Below are 15,840 nucleotides of genomic sequence, written 5' to 3'. Positions count from 1 at the left end.
GTTATGAATAGTTAAAAAGTTACCGAAAACATACAATTAACTAGTTTGGATTTTTATCAAACAAATTCCAACCTGGATAAAAGTCTCGACGTTTTAGTCATCATTTTTAATCAATAAAAAAAACATTAAAAGTTGAGAAAAAATTAAAATGTTTTACAAAACTATTTAGTTGGCGAGGGTTTGATCCTTGATAATTTGAAATCCTCTGTACAGAACACAAAATTATAGATGATCGCAAGTTTAAGGAAAATATAACAAACATTATCGCGCCATTATAATATATTATCAAAGTGACAAAGTATCTAAAACAATTATTTTAACGTTTTAATAATGGGAGAGGAATTTTTGTATGCGTTTCCATGTTAGAAAAAAAACAAAGTCAACATAAAACGATAAAAGTGTAAAACTGAAAGTAGTTAGTAGTATGGAAAAAGTAATGAAAAAAAGAGACGTAATGTACTCTCTCTATACACAGCGACAACGATTTCAATAAAGCGGATAGGTTTTGGAGGAAAATGTTGAAAGAGTCGACTATTATGTTGTGATCGTTGTCGACATGATGGTGTATAAATAAACAGTCGAGATTTTGTACGAATACGGGTTGTTGCAGCATTCAACATTTGGATTCAATTCAATCGGACACGTACCTGTCGAATACACCACTCCGGAAATGATCGTGGCTCATAGTGTAATACCTAAGGCATATTATATAATATCGCAAACCTCTCATTCATCGCATTCCTTCACAACGCGTTGTTCACCCACCCATTTTTATGATATCATCTTGTCATAACATTATAATAATATTATGTTATACGATCTTTACCCGCTAAAGATTCGTTACAGCGTTGCGTGTTCCTTTATTCAATAAAATACACCTATAAATACTTTCGATGATAACTGTAATTATAATAATAATAATAAATATTATATAATATCGAACATGTAATAGGATACGTGTTTATAATCTTTATATACGATTGGACAATGATGTCATGATGATGAGGTGCTGTGAGTTTGTGTGAGCAACGTTATAAAAAATACTTTTAAAAAGTATTAAAGTACCTACAGGTATTTGAGTATTATATTATGGAGTAAGTATATTGGGGGTATTTAAATGTACTCAAATACTTGTTGATAGATAGTGTTGAATACTTAAAAAAGTATTTGAATACTAATATACTCAAATACTTCACAACACTGGTTAAGAGGACATGTCTACGTCTATCTAATAAGCAATGCAGAAAAAATTAAATATTATATTATTATATAATTCGATATTGTGGCATCAACAAAAATATTATAGAGTTCAAACATCTATTACCAAATTTTAAGGGAGAATATTTTTGAGATAACTTCATAATTTGAACTTTTGGTAGGTATATTATCGTCTAACGAATCTTTTACAAAATTGATATATCTACAGCATTTCGAACACATTGTTCTCTTCAGATTTAGTGAAAAGCGTGTCAACTCTAATATCAACTTAGATTTCGTGGTTTTGATTTTGCTTCGTGAAATTTAGCTATACTTCTCGTACTTAGTTAAATTATGCGGAGTCGTCGAATGTGCGACACGCGATATGCGAATTAAATGAATTTCAATATCGCATACTATACGGAAACAACGATCCGTACACGATATTGTTATAATATTACATAATATTTTATGTAATACATATTCTGGCATGATTGTTAGAATATTTTACAACAGGGTGGAGAGAAAGAGCCAATAATATATTCAAATATTATATTATAATATATATACCAGCGAGGGGCCTTATTCGTTAAAAGCACCACTTGCAGTGAGAAGATAATAAAATATTGTTAGGTATATATTATTATGGCAATTACAATATTCAAATATTATAAAACACAAGATTTGTTTTTAACTCGAGACATTCATTATTGCACCTTGGAAATTTTATGTTATTGAATACTATTTGTTTATATCATATGTACATAAATATCATTAGATAAGCACCAACTTGTGACTTGTGCCTTCAGTAAAACATTCTTGAGCATAATTATATAGGTAGTGAGTTTTAGTTTAGTATTTTACTTTTGTCAAAAGCAACATATTTACGTTAAATGTCTGTTATTGTTTCTTATATTATTATTTTATAATCATTGAATAATGTGAGCTTTTGAGCAGAGCACTGCACAAATTTAAGTTAACTTACTATATAGTACGATTACTATATAGTAACTTAAAATGCTTTAAACTTTATAAAATCATTAAGTTTAACCAAAAATCAAGATAATGAATGTCACAAGTCAAACAAATCATTCTGTACATATATATACCACATAAAACGTACGTACACGTACACTAAGCAATATAGACTGGGCATTAAAATTAGTTGACAAGTTAAATTTTACATAATAAATAATAAGTTAATTTTTAAATTGAATTGCATTCAAGTCTGTAGATAGTTATGACTTCTATAGCAACCCAGAAGCAATACGACTTCTGTCCACTTCTCAATAGCATAATATTATTCAACTCAGTTTTGATAAGTCGATTAGCTATTTGACTTTTTTTTTACTCAACTCAACTAACCAAACTCATTTATCGAACTGCCCAGTCTTGCGCAATAATGCATACGGTGGTTTATTTTTTATCTACTCGGGATGAACGACATTGCAGTAGGTGAATATATTGTCGTTGAATCGTATCGGTGGTATTTTTTCCCTTCAAACCAAAATAAAGCCAATCCATACAATATACAATAATACGATAGTATAATTTTAATACAACTAAGCGAAATCATATAGGTACACTTTAAACATAGGTAACATATACAATTTGTTCTAAGCGTTTGTACACTGTATACCTACACAATGATATAGTGTTCTAGATGGTTAATACTGGGGTTAGGATTTTATAGAAATTTAAAATTTTCTTATAAGATGCTTAAAAAAAAGCAGAGTATGCTTAAAATATGTTTCGTGATACAGAGAATTAGAATTAAAATGTTATTTTGCATATTCTTAGATTTTTATGCTAATTTTGGAGATTCTTTAGGATCAGATTTCTAATCAAAATTAGTTATATTTTATGAATTAAGGGAATTCAATACCGTGATTTTCTGTTTTTGTCTAACACACTCGCAACATAGTATTTTAGACGTGTGTTTTGCCAAAAATTCCAATTGATCTATTGAAGCGATAAGAATTCTGAAAACAGATTTGAATTTTTAGTCAAGTCCTACTTGAAATCGATTTACCAACATGTTTGATATTATTCCCAAATTCCTAAAAATGTCATATTAAAAATGAGTGTTTAAAAATTGTCGTATTTTAATTTTTGGAGAAGTTAAAATCAAAAAATCAAAAATGTGGGAAAGTCGATCTCAAGTAGACTTGACGACTAATTTAAATCTGTTTTTAGAATTGTGGTATCACCCGTATAGAATTCTTATCGCTTCATTAGATCAATTGGTATGTTTGGCAAAGAACCAGTCTAAAATCCTATGTCACATGTGTGTTCGACAAAAACAGAAAATTACGTTATCAAATCCACTTAATACAATATGAAATTAATGTGTTTCCCAATAATGCAGGTGGAAAATAAAATATTTTATTTTACAAATTTGCGTCAGTGCATTGTCGAATATACTCATTTTCGCACACGTTTAAGTGTTTTATTATTTTAATATAGGTACTTATTATATAGATACTCTACTTGTTCGAAATTTGTAAGCAACTTTAATAATTAAACTTGAATGTTTTTTTTTTATGTAATGCATTTTATGTTATTTTCATGTAATAAATAATTATTAAAAATTAATGATATTGAAATAATAATTAAAACTTGTAACACAAATATTTTTGTTATTTTTTTTGCATATTTATGCAATTTTAAGTACTATAAAATCCCAACCACGGTAATTAGTAAATACCTACGTATAATATACTCAAATGCGGATGACAATAATTATTCGATAGTATAATATATAATAACAATGTAATAATATATTGATATCGATATAATATTATATATCATTGCATCCGGATGATGGGACTAGCGAACACGTTGATGCTCGACACCAACGAGTAAGACACTTGCGACTCACCTGACGGCTGATAGTTGTTCATCATCGACGACATGATGGGCATGTCCATGCTTGGCGAGCTTCTGATCGGCCTCGTCAACAGCTGCTGTTCGTTGGGGTCGGGCGTGACGGGCGGGTGGGTTGCGCGCCAATACGCCTCCAAGTACTCGGATATGTGTTCGCACGCTTCCTCCAGCTGGTTCTCGTCCAGTATCACGTCGAACATCTCTGGCGGACATTGGGCCAACTTCTCGGACGCCACCATCTGCACGTTCAGGTGTCGGGTTTGCGACTTTCCCCTGGACTTGATCAACCGCTGGAGTACCTATAGCAGTATATGCAATGGCAAATTAAACACTCGGCACCTTTTTTTTATTGAAAGCTCGGCACGGAAACCGCAGCTAATAATAAAGCTCGGTGGTATAAACTCGGCCCAATAAAATATAATACACTTGAAAGTTTGAGACGATTTGATTTGTTGATGATAACGTACATATTTTTATAAAATACCTAAATTTATACTCAAGCTTCAATTTCAAAAATAATAATTTAATAATTTGTTAAAAATATGCATTTTAAGATTCGGTCCGGCAACCATTATTATTTATTCGATTTACAAATCATAACAATTATTTTTAGACAAGGGAAATTACTGTACATACTTGTATGTCCACAAATGGTTCATTTATTCATGTAAATAACCATGCAATTATTTTATTATAGTTATGTTTGTATACAAATATATAGGTACACAAAAAAGCACGTCGAATAATATATATTTTATAAGTGTGATTTGTTACACAATTTTTTTTATAGGTAGGCACATGTATTTTGATTTGTTTTGAGAATACATTTTAATATATTTTTTCGATATCATAGTGAGTATTACCTATATTTTTACTCAGTAAACAAAAATAATTATAAATACGATACGTCAATACGATTTTATGAAATCATGAGTATTATATGAATCCACAATTTATTAAAACCTGTCGAGGTATTAAATTAAGTTTTTGTTAATCCATAGCTTGTTTTATAAAATGTTTTAGTACCTAGTCCAAATAAATTGAAGACACTTACTTTAGGTGACGAGACTTTTAAGTAAACTATGGTTGGTGCCAAAGAAGTTTTTGCTAATTGCGATGGATGATTGATGGTATCACAATCTAAAACGACAAGCTATAAAAAACAAATATTAATATTTAGGACAGTTGATTTTATAATAAATTTAATTGTACCTGTAGTGTTCTCGCGAGTTCGAAAATTCGTTCTATTTCCTGTTGTACGTCAGCCATTATATTCGATCTTGAGTTTGAACCAGGCTTACTTTCGATAACTGTTCTTTTTGAAGGGTTATTGAGAAGAGATCTTTTGGCCAAGGATATATCGGCCATTACACGTGTAATAATTATTCTACAAAAATCAATCAACAATGAGAATAGCTGAATTTTCCATATTATGATAGAAGAAAGAGAATCAATAAAACGCCGATTTAGTTAAAATATTTTCTTTTAATTACAACAACAAACCATAACAACGTACCGTCCTTCAAAACGATGTTTTAAAAAGTCGAACAGAGCTTTTTGCATCATGTCGGTCACCTCGTACCCTTTTAGAGATGGACCAACAAGCACAACAGGTCTCATAGATGGTACGACATCGTATGGAGGTGTGGTCTCCTGTTTTTTAAAGAAAATTTTGCGTTTGTCTTTGGCTGTGGGAGCGGTTAATGTGGTTCTGGCAGATATCCGACCACTTCCAATAGGATCATCATCTTCAGCTATTAGAAATATAAATATAGATATAAACAACAGTTTATTTAAATTGTATACTCAACTACCTATAGATATAATTGGGAATTTAAATAATAATTTGAAACATTTAATAGTTTAGCTTTTAATAACAATAACTATGTCTAACAAACATAATGTAATGGATCTATGAGTATATACTCAAACCTCGTGTGTTTAAAATATGTATTTCTTTATAATCATTATACATATTTTATTCCATACACACTATTTGTGTTATTATATATTCTTCAATTTCAGGACTGTACAAAATAAGTTGATCAGTCATAAATTATGTAGTGGCTGCATCAATATAAAAATAATGATTTTATCCAAATAGAAAATATTTTTAGTAATTAATAATAATATAGAAACTATATATAGTTTTGAAGTAATTCAGCTGGCAGAAAAATAATTAGTACTTAATTCCCCCATATGTGAAGTTAAAAAAACTATAATATTTTGTTTCAAATTTTAGATTTTGAGCGGTGCAAATGGTGCTAAGATAATTTGCATAAAATAAAGAGTTTGTCCCTGTTTGTAATTAAAATTCCACACATACACTACATTGACTTAATGACCAGGTTAAGTTAGGTTAGGTTAAGCCAGGTACATTCACTCGAAACGTATATAGTTTATATCGGGCGAGCTAAACTTTTTTTAATTAAGATCTACTGAGAATATATTTTTCCTTTGAGGATCGGACTCATGTAAAAACGTTATATTTTATTGTTAAGTCTTAATCACTAATATTAATAATAAACATATTGATAAACAGTACAATTAAAGCGTAAAGTTATCTAAAAATGAGTGTTTTACATTACATTTCCAAATAATTTCAAAATAAAATAACATTATAATATGTACTGTTGGCAAAGAAGCGTGTCATTGCATATCGTTGGCAAGTTTATTATTATCTGGGAAACAGTCGCTAATCTGCTAAACGAGGATGCTGTTCTTAATTATCATCAGAAAGTGTAGATAGGTACGTTAAATATCAATATTCAGTTTTATAAATTATAACTTTCATATGAGGAAATTCCATTTCACCCAAACAGGTTGATCCGAAATATGTATATGTTACATAATATTGTATATAATGAGTGTATATAATTATAAGTCTAACAAAGGGAGATTGAATTTGAAATCGTCTAGGTTTGGCCGTCACTGGTTTACACTATAATACAGCAGTGATGGATAACTTAAAGTTACTATACAGTGTCAAGTTTTGGAACTTAAATATCTAGTGAACAAGAGCACAGAAAGCGAACAAATATCTTATGAACAATGTAACCATTACAAAACAAGTACCTAAACAAGAACACTATGGTATCGTGGCACGATGGATATGACAAAGTTGATATGGGTAGTGAAGTACCTCTACCTACAACCTATATTGACTAGAGGTTTTACATACTTGGATATTTAGGCATTTTGCTGCAGTTAATTATGAGATAAGAATTAATATTTATATTCTACGAATAACGTAATTTATTATTACAAATAAACGTTTCTCCGGCATTTTATGAGGTAATTTTAATTTTTAAACTTGTTAGTATAAAAAATAAAACTTTAGTACGGGCCAGATAAAAATGATACACAGACCGCTAGTTGCCTATCCTCGCTATATAACAGAAGCTAGTCCCCGATTTCTTTATTGATCATAATTTATAAATAATTAATCATATTATGGGTAATACGATACGCGCATGTATCGTATTTATTAAGGCTCCATTCAATAATAAAAAAGTCTAAATATATAAAGTAAAATAAAAAATAATTTTAATACCTACCTAACTAGAAAGATCAGAAACCAAGTAAGGTTAAATCAATAAGTAATACCTAATATAATATACTACTGTGTAGGTGTAATGTGCATGTCATAAAAAATAAAACCTAATTGAATATAACAGCGTATCTATTTGTAGGAGCATGTACAATGTACAGAAATTTAATTTATTTACAAATAGAGGCACGCCGTCTGCTCTCGGAGTATAGATTTTCATAATATACAAAACGATTTATCTTTGAATTAAAATTCAACATATCCTATTACTACAGTGAACTACCTAACTCAATGACGAGGTACACTCGAAACACAGCGAAACTATGTACGGAAAAATCGAGTTCTCTGGGTTTGTCTCTTTTAAATTAAACCTTTTCAACGAAACGCATTGTAATGGATAAGGTTCAATTTCGTTGTAAATACCAGTAGGCATTTCAACAAAACATTTAATATTCAGATCCGTTGTAGTAGGACGGGTATCAACTGAACAGTTTGAAGTTTAATATTATAATTAAACTCTGAGTAAGTAAATAGGAATTTAATTCGACTAATCTGCAACGCGAGAATGATCTGCATTTCATTCGTTTACTTTTAAGTACCTACTGATAATTATATATACCATTTCGAGAGGGAATTCGTATTTATTTTTTTTTTGGAAATTTTAGTCACTTAACTGTATCTTAACTCTGAAGTGGGCTTATTATAGAAACACGAGTTTGACATTTAATTTATTTTTATTTTTATTTTTTACTATAATTACACTTATTTATGAAAGCTATAGAAGTTTTATTCTAGAGGTAATACATAATGTATATTGATTCTAGTTGTGTATTTTAATTTTGTCGTACACACATAACGAATTAGAAATTCGTTTGACAATAAAATTAATTCCTAATATTATAGTCATATACTCATATGTGATATCTACTATTTAATTGATTCATAGCTTAAACAATGTGACATTTATTTCCAAAATTGATCTATAATATTATATAAACATATTAATAGCAATTAGTTATAATTGCGGACTGACAAGCTTCAAAAAATTATACGGTTTTAAAACTATATATATTTCAACTATCAATTCAAAAACCATCGGATCTACAATAGGTGGGAATTTATTTGAATTTTTAATTTGATTAAACAATGTAGGTAGTTATGGCAAGTTTTACACATTAATAAATAAATAAGATATACAGTTTGGTGAATGCTCCTCAGTCCTCTTAATAGTTCCTTAATTAATATTATCTGTATATAGTCCTACAAATACGCCAATGTTATATTCAATAAGGTTTTATTTTTTATGATACAATGACACAGTATATTAGTATTTTTTATTCTATAATAATAAAGTTCGAAGCTCAAACATATAGAGTGATAGATTTATGTGATACTTACAATAATATATTAAGTAGAATAAATAATAATAATAATGATAAAAGACCCAGTTTATGAATAATTTATATATTATTAAAGGTTATTTTCATAAAAGAAGACAAATAATACGATAGAGAGGGGCGTATAATAGATAATTAGATGAGGAAATGGAATACAGCAGGGAGGATTCAGGAGTGTATCTAGTATGACGAGACGGGACTTAAAAACGTATTATTTTGTGAAAGGCGGGTAGGACAATCAATTTAGTTAGATAAAAGTTTAGAAATAAATAACACACTCGCAATATATCTTCGATTATCACGACTGGATAAATTAAAAATTTTCCAAATAAGGTATAGTAATCATGTGGATGGTAAGGGATCTTTAGGTAATAAGCAGAAAATGATAGGAATTCGCGTTGAAACATTTCTATCGCTACGAAATCCATGGATAATTATTGAGGGCTTCAAAGAACCGCTCCATACTTTAGAGTAGATCGAACTAAGTAGCAATATAGAATCCTTAACGAACTCCAGTTAAATAAAGATTTAGGAGATAAGTCGAATGAATCCGAGGACTTAAAATGTTTTACAACAGATTTTCTGAATATATTACTGACCTTTTTTGATTTCTGATCGCTGTAGTCGGATATTTGGATTATTATTTTACTTCCTATTATATATTTGTATTAACAAATGTAGTACTAATAACCATAATAAGTTAAAAATATATATGATTAATTATTTAAAAAAAATTATTAAATACGATTAATAAAAAAACTGGGGACTAGTTTCTATTGTATGGTGTAAAAATTAGTTTCGAGTGTACCTAGCCATTGAGTAGGTCAATTTAGTAATGAATGTGTTAAATTGAATGAAATGATAAATCGTTGCACACATAAAAAATATTCTGATCGAAGATTTCGGGTAGATCAGTACCTATGCCTAAGGATAGTTTATGTTATATAATAGGTATCCTTAACTCGGTAGGTTAAATTAATTTTTGCCAAAGACATTTCATATAACTTATAAATCAATAAGTAATAACCAATATTCCGTAAAATGGTGTGAATTGGTTCATGGTATATAAAAATGTAAAATGAGTCTAAATATTTTATAATTTCTATTGTGTACCAATAGAAAACAATAATACATGTGACGGTGGAATGTTTTTATGATTAATATGTTTTGAATAACGATAAAACAACTAAAATTGGCTCATGAAAAATTGGTATTATTTGTTTAGATATAAGTAAGCAAGTACACAAAAAAATTAAAATGTACTTTCGATATTTATACATTGCTTATATAAGAAAAATGTATGAAGAACCTCGTATTACATTTTCAAAACTGAAATATTAAAATTGAAGATCTTATGGATTTTTATCTGTAAAATAATTTGAAGTTTTTTTTAACTTTCTAACGTATTTTACCAAAATGTTATGTTGTCTTATAAAAAATAACAAAATGTCACTGTGTATTTTCGAGATTTTTTAACTGCTGTAGGAACAACTTATATTGAACCTTGTATTCTTTTGTCATGTTTTTTGATTGAGGAACAAAATACTTATCAACATAAATAAAAAAAAACCCTAAGATATTTTGGAATTTATATCATGTTTAGAAAATACTGGTACAACTATTTAGTGAACATTTCGGGTGTCAAGACCGTAAATTTTTTTTTTTATTGCAACAACAAAACTAAATTGATTTTGTCAAAAACTTGTGCTGACTAAATATTTCTGTTTTCCGCTGTTTTTTGTTGGTTATTTCTAATTATTAAGAAATTAGCTGGAATTTTCACATTTTTGATCTTTCATAGTACCTACCAACTTAATAAAGTATTTGCAACAGATAGCACGCTGAAAGATGAAGATTGAGGTAAATTTGTATATAAAAAAAAACACAAATCATTGTAAAACCAATACAATTGTCTATCAGCTCAGAATCTTAAACGAAAATAAATGTATGTACATTAATTTATTCATTCATCACTTATTCGCGTGACACATAATTTGTTTTTCATACTCCTAAAAATATTCTGTCTATATTTTATGCCCAATATTTATTTGACAGCATTACAATATTCCTTTTTTATAATATTGTCGTAGAAACTGTATGAAAAGCACAATTGAATATATTGTGATTTTCAGTGTAGCACACAGAGGTTAAGCAATTAAATTGAAATCATAATAGGTACAGTATTTTTCACAATTAAGGATATCATCGGCGACCCCTGTTGTCAACCCCCTTCTTCTTTTTAAGGGTAGATAATATACATCAAGTAATTTATTACACCACCTAAGTTTGACGATGATGAGTTTTTGGAAGAATGATTTTTTGAGCTTCGTGATGGGTTCATCTGACGCAGGAGTTCGAGTTTGGCGGGGGATGGTATAAAACCCACATCAGAGCCCTCTTTCACCAGTCGGCCTATCCACCAGTTATTGTCATATTTCTCCTGTAACGATTAAAAAACAATAATAATAATAATAACATAATATTACAAAAACTAATTTTCCAATAAATATTTTTATGGTTTTTACAAATCTGTAAATAAATTGGCTGGCGAAAACATCTATGTTAGGAATAACGTTATATCATATATATGTATTTTGAGACGGTGCACTCTTTTCGTGAGCTTTTGTTTGTCATACCATAATATGCAAATTTAAATATATATTTTTATTTTACTAACAACTGTAAGCTATTTGTTGTCCACCATAGTTACAACGATATTGGCGGTATTAAATGTTTTAACACATGGTGCAACAACATGTGATTTACTATATATCGCACTGATATAAAATCTCATTTTACAACGTTAAATATATATTATTGGGTTTTAGTGCACCTAGTTTTACTATTGACAGAAGTAGAACAATTACATTTAATAACCCATTAATCTGTAAATGCTGCCAACATACTAAAAAAGTAGATATACCTACAATAAAAATAATAATTATTGGTTACCTAATATGTATTTGTTTAATAAATCATGAATGAACACAAAACTTTGAAACACTTCAGCGGGTATAGTACAATAAATTAAGTATTTTATATGTATCATTTCAAAAACATTTTATTATTTCCGCATTTTTAACAGAATTTTTTATAGTACCCATCCTATTAAATGGGCATTTTATAAATTTAAGCTTGAAAGTACTTTCAAACAATTTTGAAATTCATTAGTTAATTTTTTCCATGATATAATTTATTAATAAATAAAGTTCAAAGTGTTGATACTCATAAATAGTTCAGTCTTACATAAAACATTCTATAAATAAGTTTGCAGAAAAAAAACTTTATTCAGAATTGCTTATGGAACACGAGTTTCCTAGTTCAAAAATAAATTAAATAGTTTTAGTCTTCTTTATAGGTAAATATTTCAGTATGGTTTAATACCAATTAGGTTGTTTTTCAGTACTAATTAAATTTCTTTGATGACACGATTAAATTATATACCTATTACGTAGTCAGGCAAGTAAACTGGTGAGGGGTAGGGGGGGTTGATTGTTCATACCTCCCCAAAAAAGTTTTAAAGGTTTTTTTTATTGACATGACAATGTAAGATATAATTTGTTTACTATGAGTATACTATTTATAATTTATTAAATACATTTAATAAATACACCATTTTTGTTTTAATATTAACTAAATTAAGACTAACAAAAACAAATGTTGAATAAAATATTTTTTTTGCAAGTAACTCAACCGATTTCTTTTCTGTATACGAGCCTGCAGTTGGTTGTATATAATATTTTACTAGATATAATATTATCATATTTCATGTTATTTGCGTCCTATAAGATAGTTGATAAGAAGGCCGCAGCCATTTTTCTCCAATGATGAGAAAAAAAATGTAGCATTAACAATTTTATTATTACTTTTTTGTCATATTATGCTTAGTATAAATAAAATAGACACCAAAAATATGTTTTTAAGTCATATTGTTTAAACCAAAAAAATGGAAACGATTGCAGGTTGTACTATGGTTAAAACTAATACATAACGATGACATTTATTAAATAAAATCTTTTAATAAGTAAAACAAATTAAGAAGGTAAATAAAATAAATAGAATAAATAAAAAGAATCAAACAAAATAAATACATTTTTTATATCACGAACTTGAACCAAAATGCTGTCAGTTCATGCAAGTTCATTTTCAGAAAAGCCCAGATATCACTAAAAACTACGAAAGAAGTTTCACTTCATACGTGTGTGCTTGCACACACACACGTTTGTTTAGATATTACAATATACCTAACAATATGTACCTACCTATAATCTATATATTATTTTCTTCTTATGTACCAAGCTGTCAAATTATATTGATACGGCGGTAATTTCGATACGAAATTATCAAATTATCGTTTAGGACGCAAATAACCCGTCAATAAATACGACAAGAATGAGTTGCCTGCTCTTATAAATTCGGGACGCAAGTAGTATACAGTAGTCCGATATTTCATTATAATATTCTATTTGTATTGTTGTATAGCATCTATCCTTTTTAAGCCTTTGTATAGGATCAATAAAAATAAAAATAATATTCAGTATGATTATATCATTATATAGGCTGCATCATGGAATTTTTGCTAGTGGATATTTTGAGAGTGGTCTAAGGTGAATGTACAAGTAGTGAAAAGCATATTGAGGACACTTGAAAATGTCATACAATTCAGTTCACAAGAGATAACAACAGTGTAGACTATATTATATAATATCATAAAATCACAAAGACGAATTTCGTATTTTTGTTTAAGGGTGACGGCCAAGAAACTTTTTGTGTAAAAATCCCCGTTTTGATCATTTATATGTATACATTTTTCATAATCATACTTTTCTTAAAAATATTATGTTTAAGGCAATAGAAATTATAAGTATATGGGTCTTAAGACGCTTAAAATAACTGAATCGAATATTTAAATTAATTTCTTTATTTTTCTAAACTAACTATTAATTTGTTAAACATTTTTGAAAGTGTTTGTATAATATTATACAATTCGATGTAGGTATACGATATAAAATTATATCAAACTTTTGTCAATTCTACCATTAATTTACATAATATAATAAGAAAATATGTTTTAAAATATTAATAACAAATATTCCTTAAGAGGATGTAAGCGCACTATTTGTTTTCTCTCTTTGACCCACGCTCGACATAGACAATACGCATTTGCGCAGAATCGTTTTTTCTATGTTTTCAAGTAATCTTAGAGTAAAATCACCCATTACAAAAAAGATAGAGAATAATATTTTTGAGGGAATGTCATATTGATTTTAGATTGTATTGTTATTTGACTTTGTATTTGAGTTTCAAAATAAACAAAATAATGTTGTAAATTTAAATGATGTTTAAATTGTTTTGAAACAATATTTAGAGAAATCGATATGATCGATATAATCGACATTCCCTCAAAAATATTATTCTCTATCTTTTTTGTAATGGGTGATTTTACTCTAAGATTACTTAAAAACGAATTACTGGAAAAAACGATTCTACGCAAATGCGTTTTGTCTATGTTGCGCGTGGGCCAGAGAGAAAACCAATAGTGCGCTGACATCCTCTTAAATCTTAATATTATAATTTCAAATAAGCAAAATATATGAAATTAATAATTTAATAAAACAAGATAGAGTACAAATTACATTCTTTTTATTTTTGGTAAATAATATTAAATTTATAAAAAGTTGATGTCAATCCAAAACTAACTTTTTGTAATTAATCTTATAAAATATATTGTCATTAACCATTATTCTAGGTTTAAATATATATAATTTTTAATTGAATTCAACTTTACAAATCGTGTTAGATAACAAACTTGGTTAATACCTAAACTATAGCTAAAATAAAAGATTATTGTACTTTGAAAACTAATGTCTACTTATTTAGTATGATGTTGTAAAAAAAAAAATGAAACTATAAATCGTGCCAAGTGTTGTTTCGGACTAAGCTATGTATAAAAAAAAAAACCAGACAACTTAAAACACTTTCTGACTGGCTGGTCCATAAGATTTTCTTCAATTTCCTGCCAGTCTGACATGTTATAAGTACAAAAATACAATACGAACAATAATCTTGTAAAAATGTTTCTACAGAGAACTACATGTATCGTCAAGAATTTAATTGTGTTTTATGTACGTAGAAAAATATTCATTACACAAATATACAAACGCATTGTTTTATATTAAACTAATAGAACCAAAGTACCACTACGATATTTATTTTATTAGATAAAACCGTACTACCGTACCTTGATATGCAAAAAATCTTTAATATCAAATGTGATCGCACAGCCTTGTATTGGTGAGTCATCGTCCTTTTTACCGTCAAATGCGACATTTGTGCGAACGGCAAACGCCACCGGTTTTGTCTGAAAATCATAAATTCATACTTATATAACACCGTCGTATAAAAATATAACAGTTGCACAACCATTTAAATTTCGAAAACGTAAAACTGTATAAAACAAACATTTTTGTGGAACATTTTACTTTAATTTATAAATAAAATAATATGCACGTACCTACTACTTCAAAACATGTTATTGTTCAAATTTGTTAAAATGAATTTTAGACCTTTAAAGTACTTATATAATAGTCGACAGCAAAATTATGATTTGTACTATTTTTAGTTGTTTTGGGTAGTAGTAACAAAATCATAATAAACGACTATTTTAAAGAAGTTAATTTGTTTTATATTTTTAAACTGTTTAAAAATAGTATTCATCATTCATCGTGTCAATCAATATCACCTATCCAGTACCCATTACGTTGCTATTCGTAATGCTGCTATTTTCAATTAATTTAATGTTGTTAAAAA

General features: G+C 28.3%; 1 protein-coding gene across 1 annotated transcript in view; it reads right to left on the bottom strand.

The window, feature by feature from the left end:
• LOC132944508 (voltage-dependent L-type calcium channel subunit beta-1-like) overlaps window positions 1–15,840 on the bottom strand; it is a 65,182-nt gene that overhangs the window by 7,804 nt on the left and 41,538 nt on the right. Inside the window, exons 3-8 of the mRNA XM_061013887.1 lie at window positions 15,272–15,391; window positions 11,311–11,470; window positions 5,600–5,837; window positions 5,296–5,470; window positions 5,138–5,236; window positions 4,079–4,382 (exon numbers count right to left, since the gene is read on the bottom strand). Of these exons, the coding sequence (XP_060869870.1) occupies window positions 4,079–4,382; window positions 5,138–5,236; window positions 5,296–5,470; window positions 5,600–5,837; window positions 11,311–11,470; window positions 15,272–15,391 (1,096 nt within the window). The remainder of the gene's footprint in view (window positions 1–4,078; window positions 4,383–5,137; window positions 5,237–5,295; window positions 5,471–5,599; window positions 5,838–11,310; window positions 11,471–15,271; window positions 15,392–15,840) is intronic.

The sequence above is a fragment of the Metopolophium dirhodum genome, chromosome 1 (assembly GCF_019925205.1).
Source record: "Metopolophium dirhodum isolate CAU chromosome 1, ASM1992520v1, whole genome shotgun sequence".
Classification (NCBI taxonomy): Eukaryota; Metazoa; Arthropoda; class Insecta; order Hemiptera; family Aphididae; genus Metopolophium; species Metopolophium dirhodum.
This window is presented reverse-complemented; position numbering and strand designations above follow the sequence as displayed.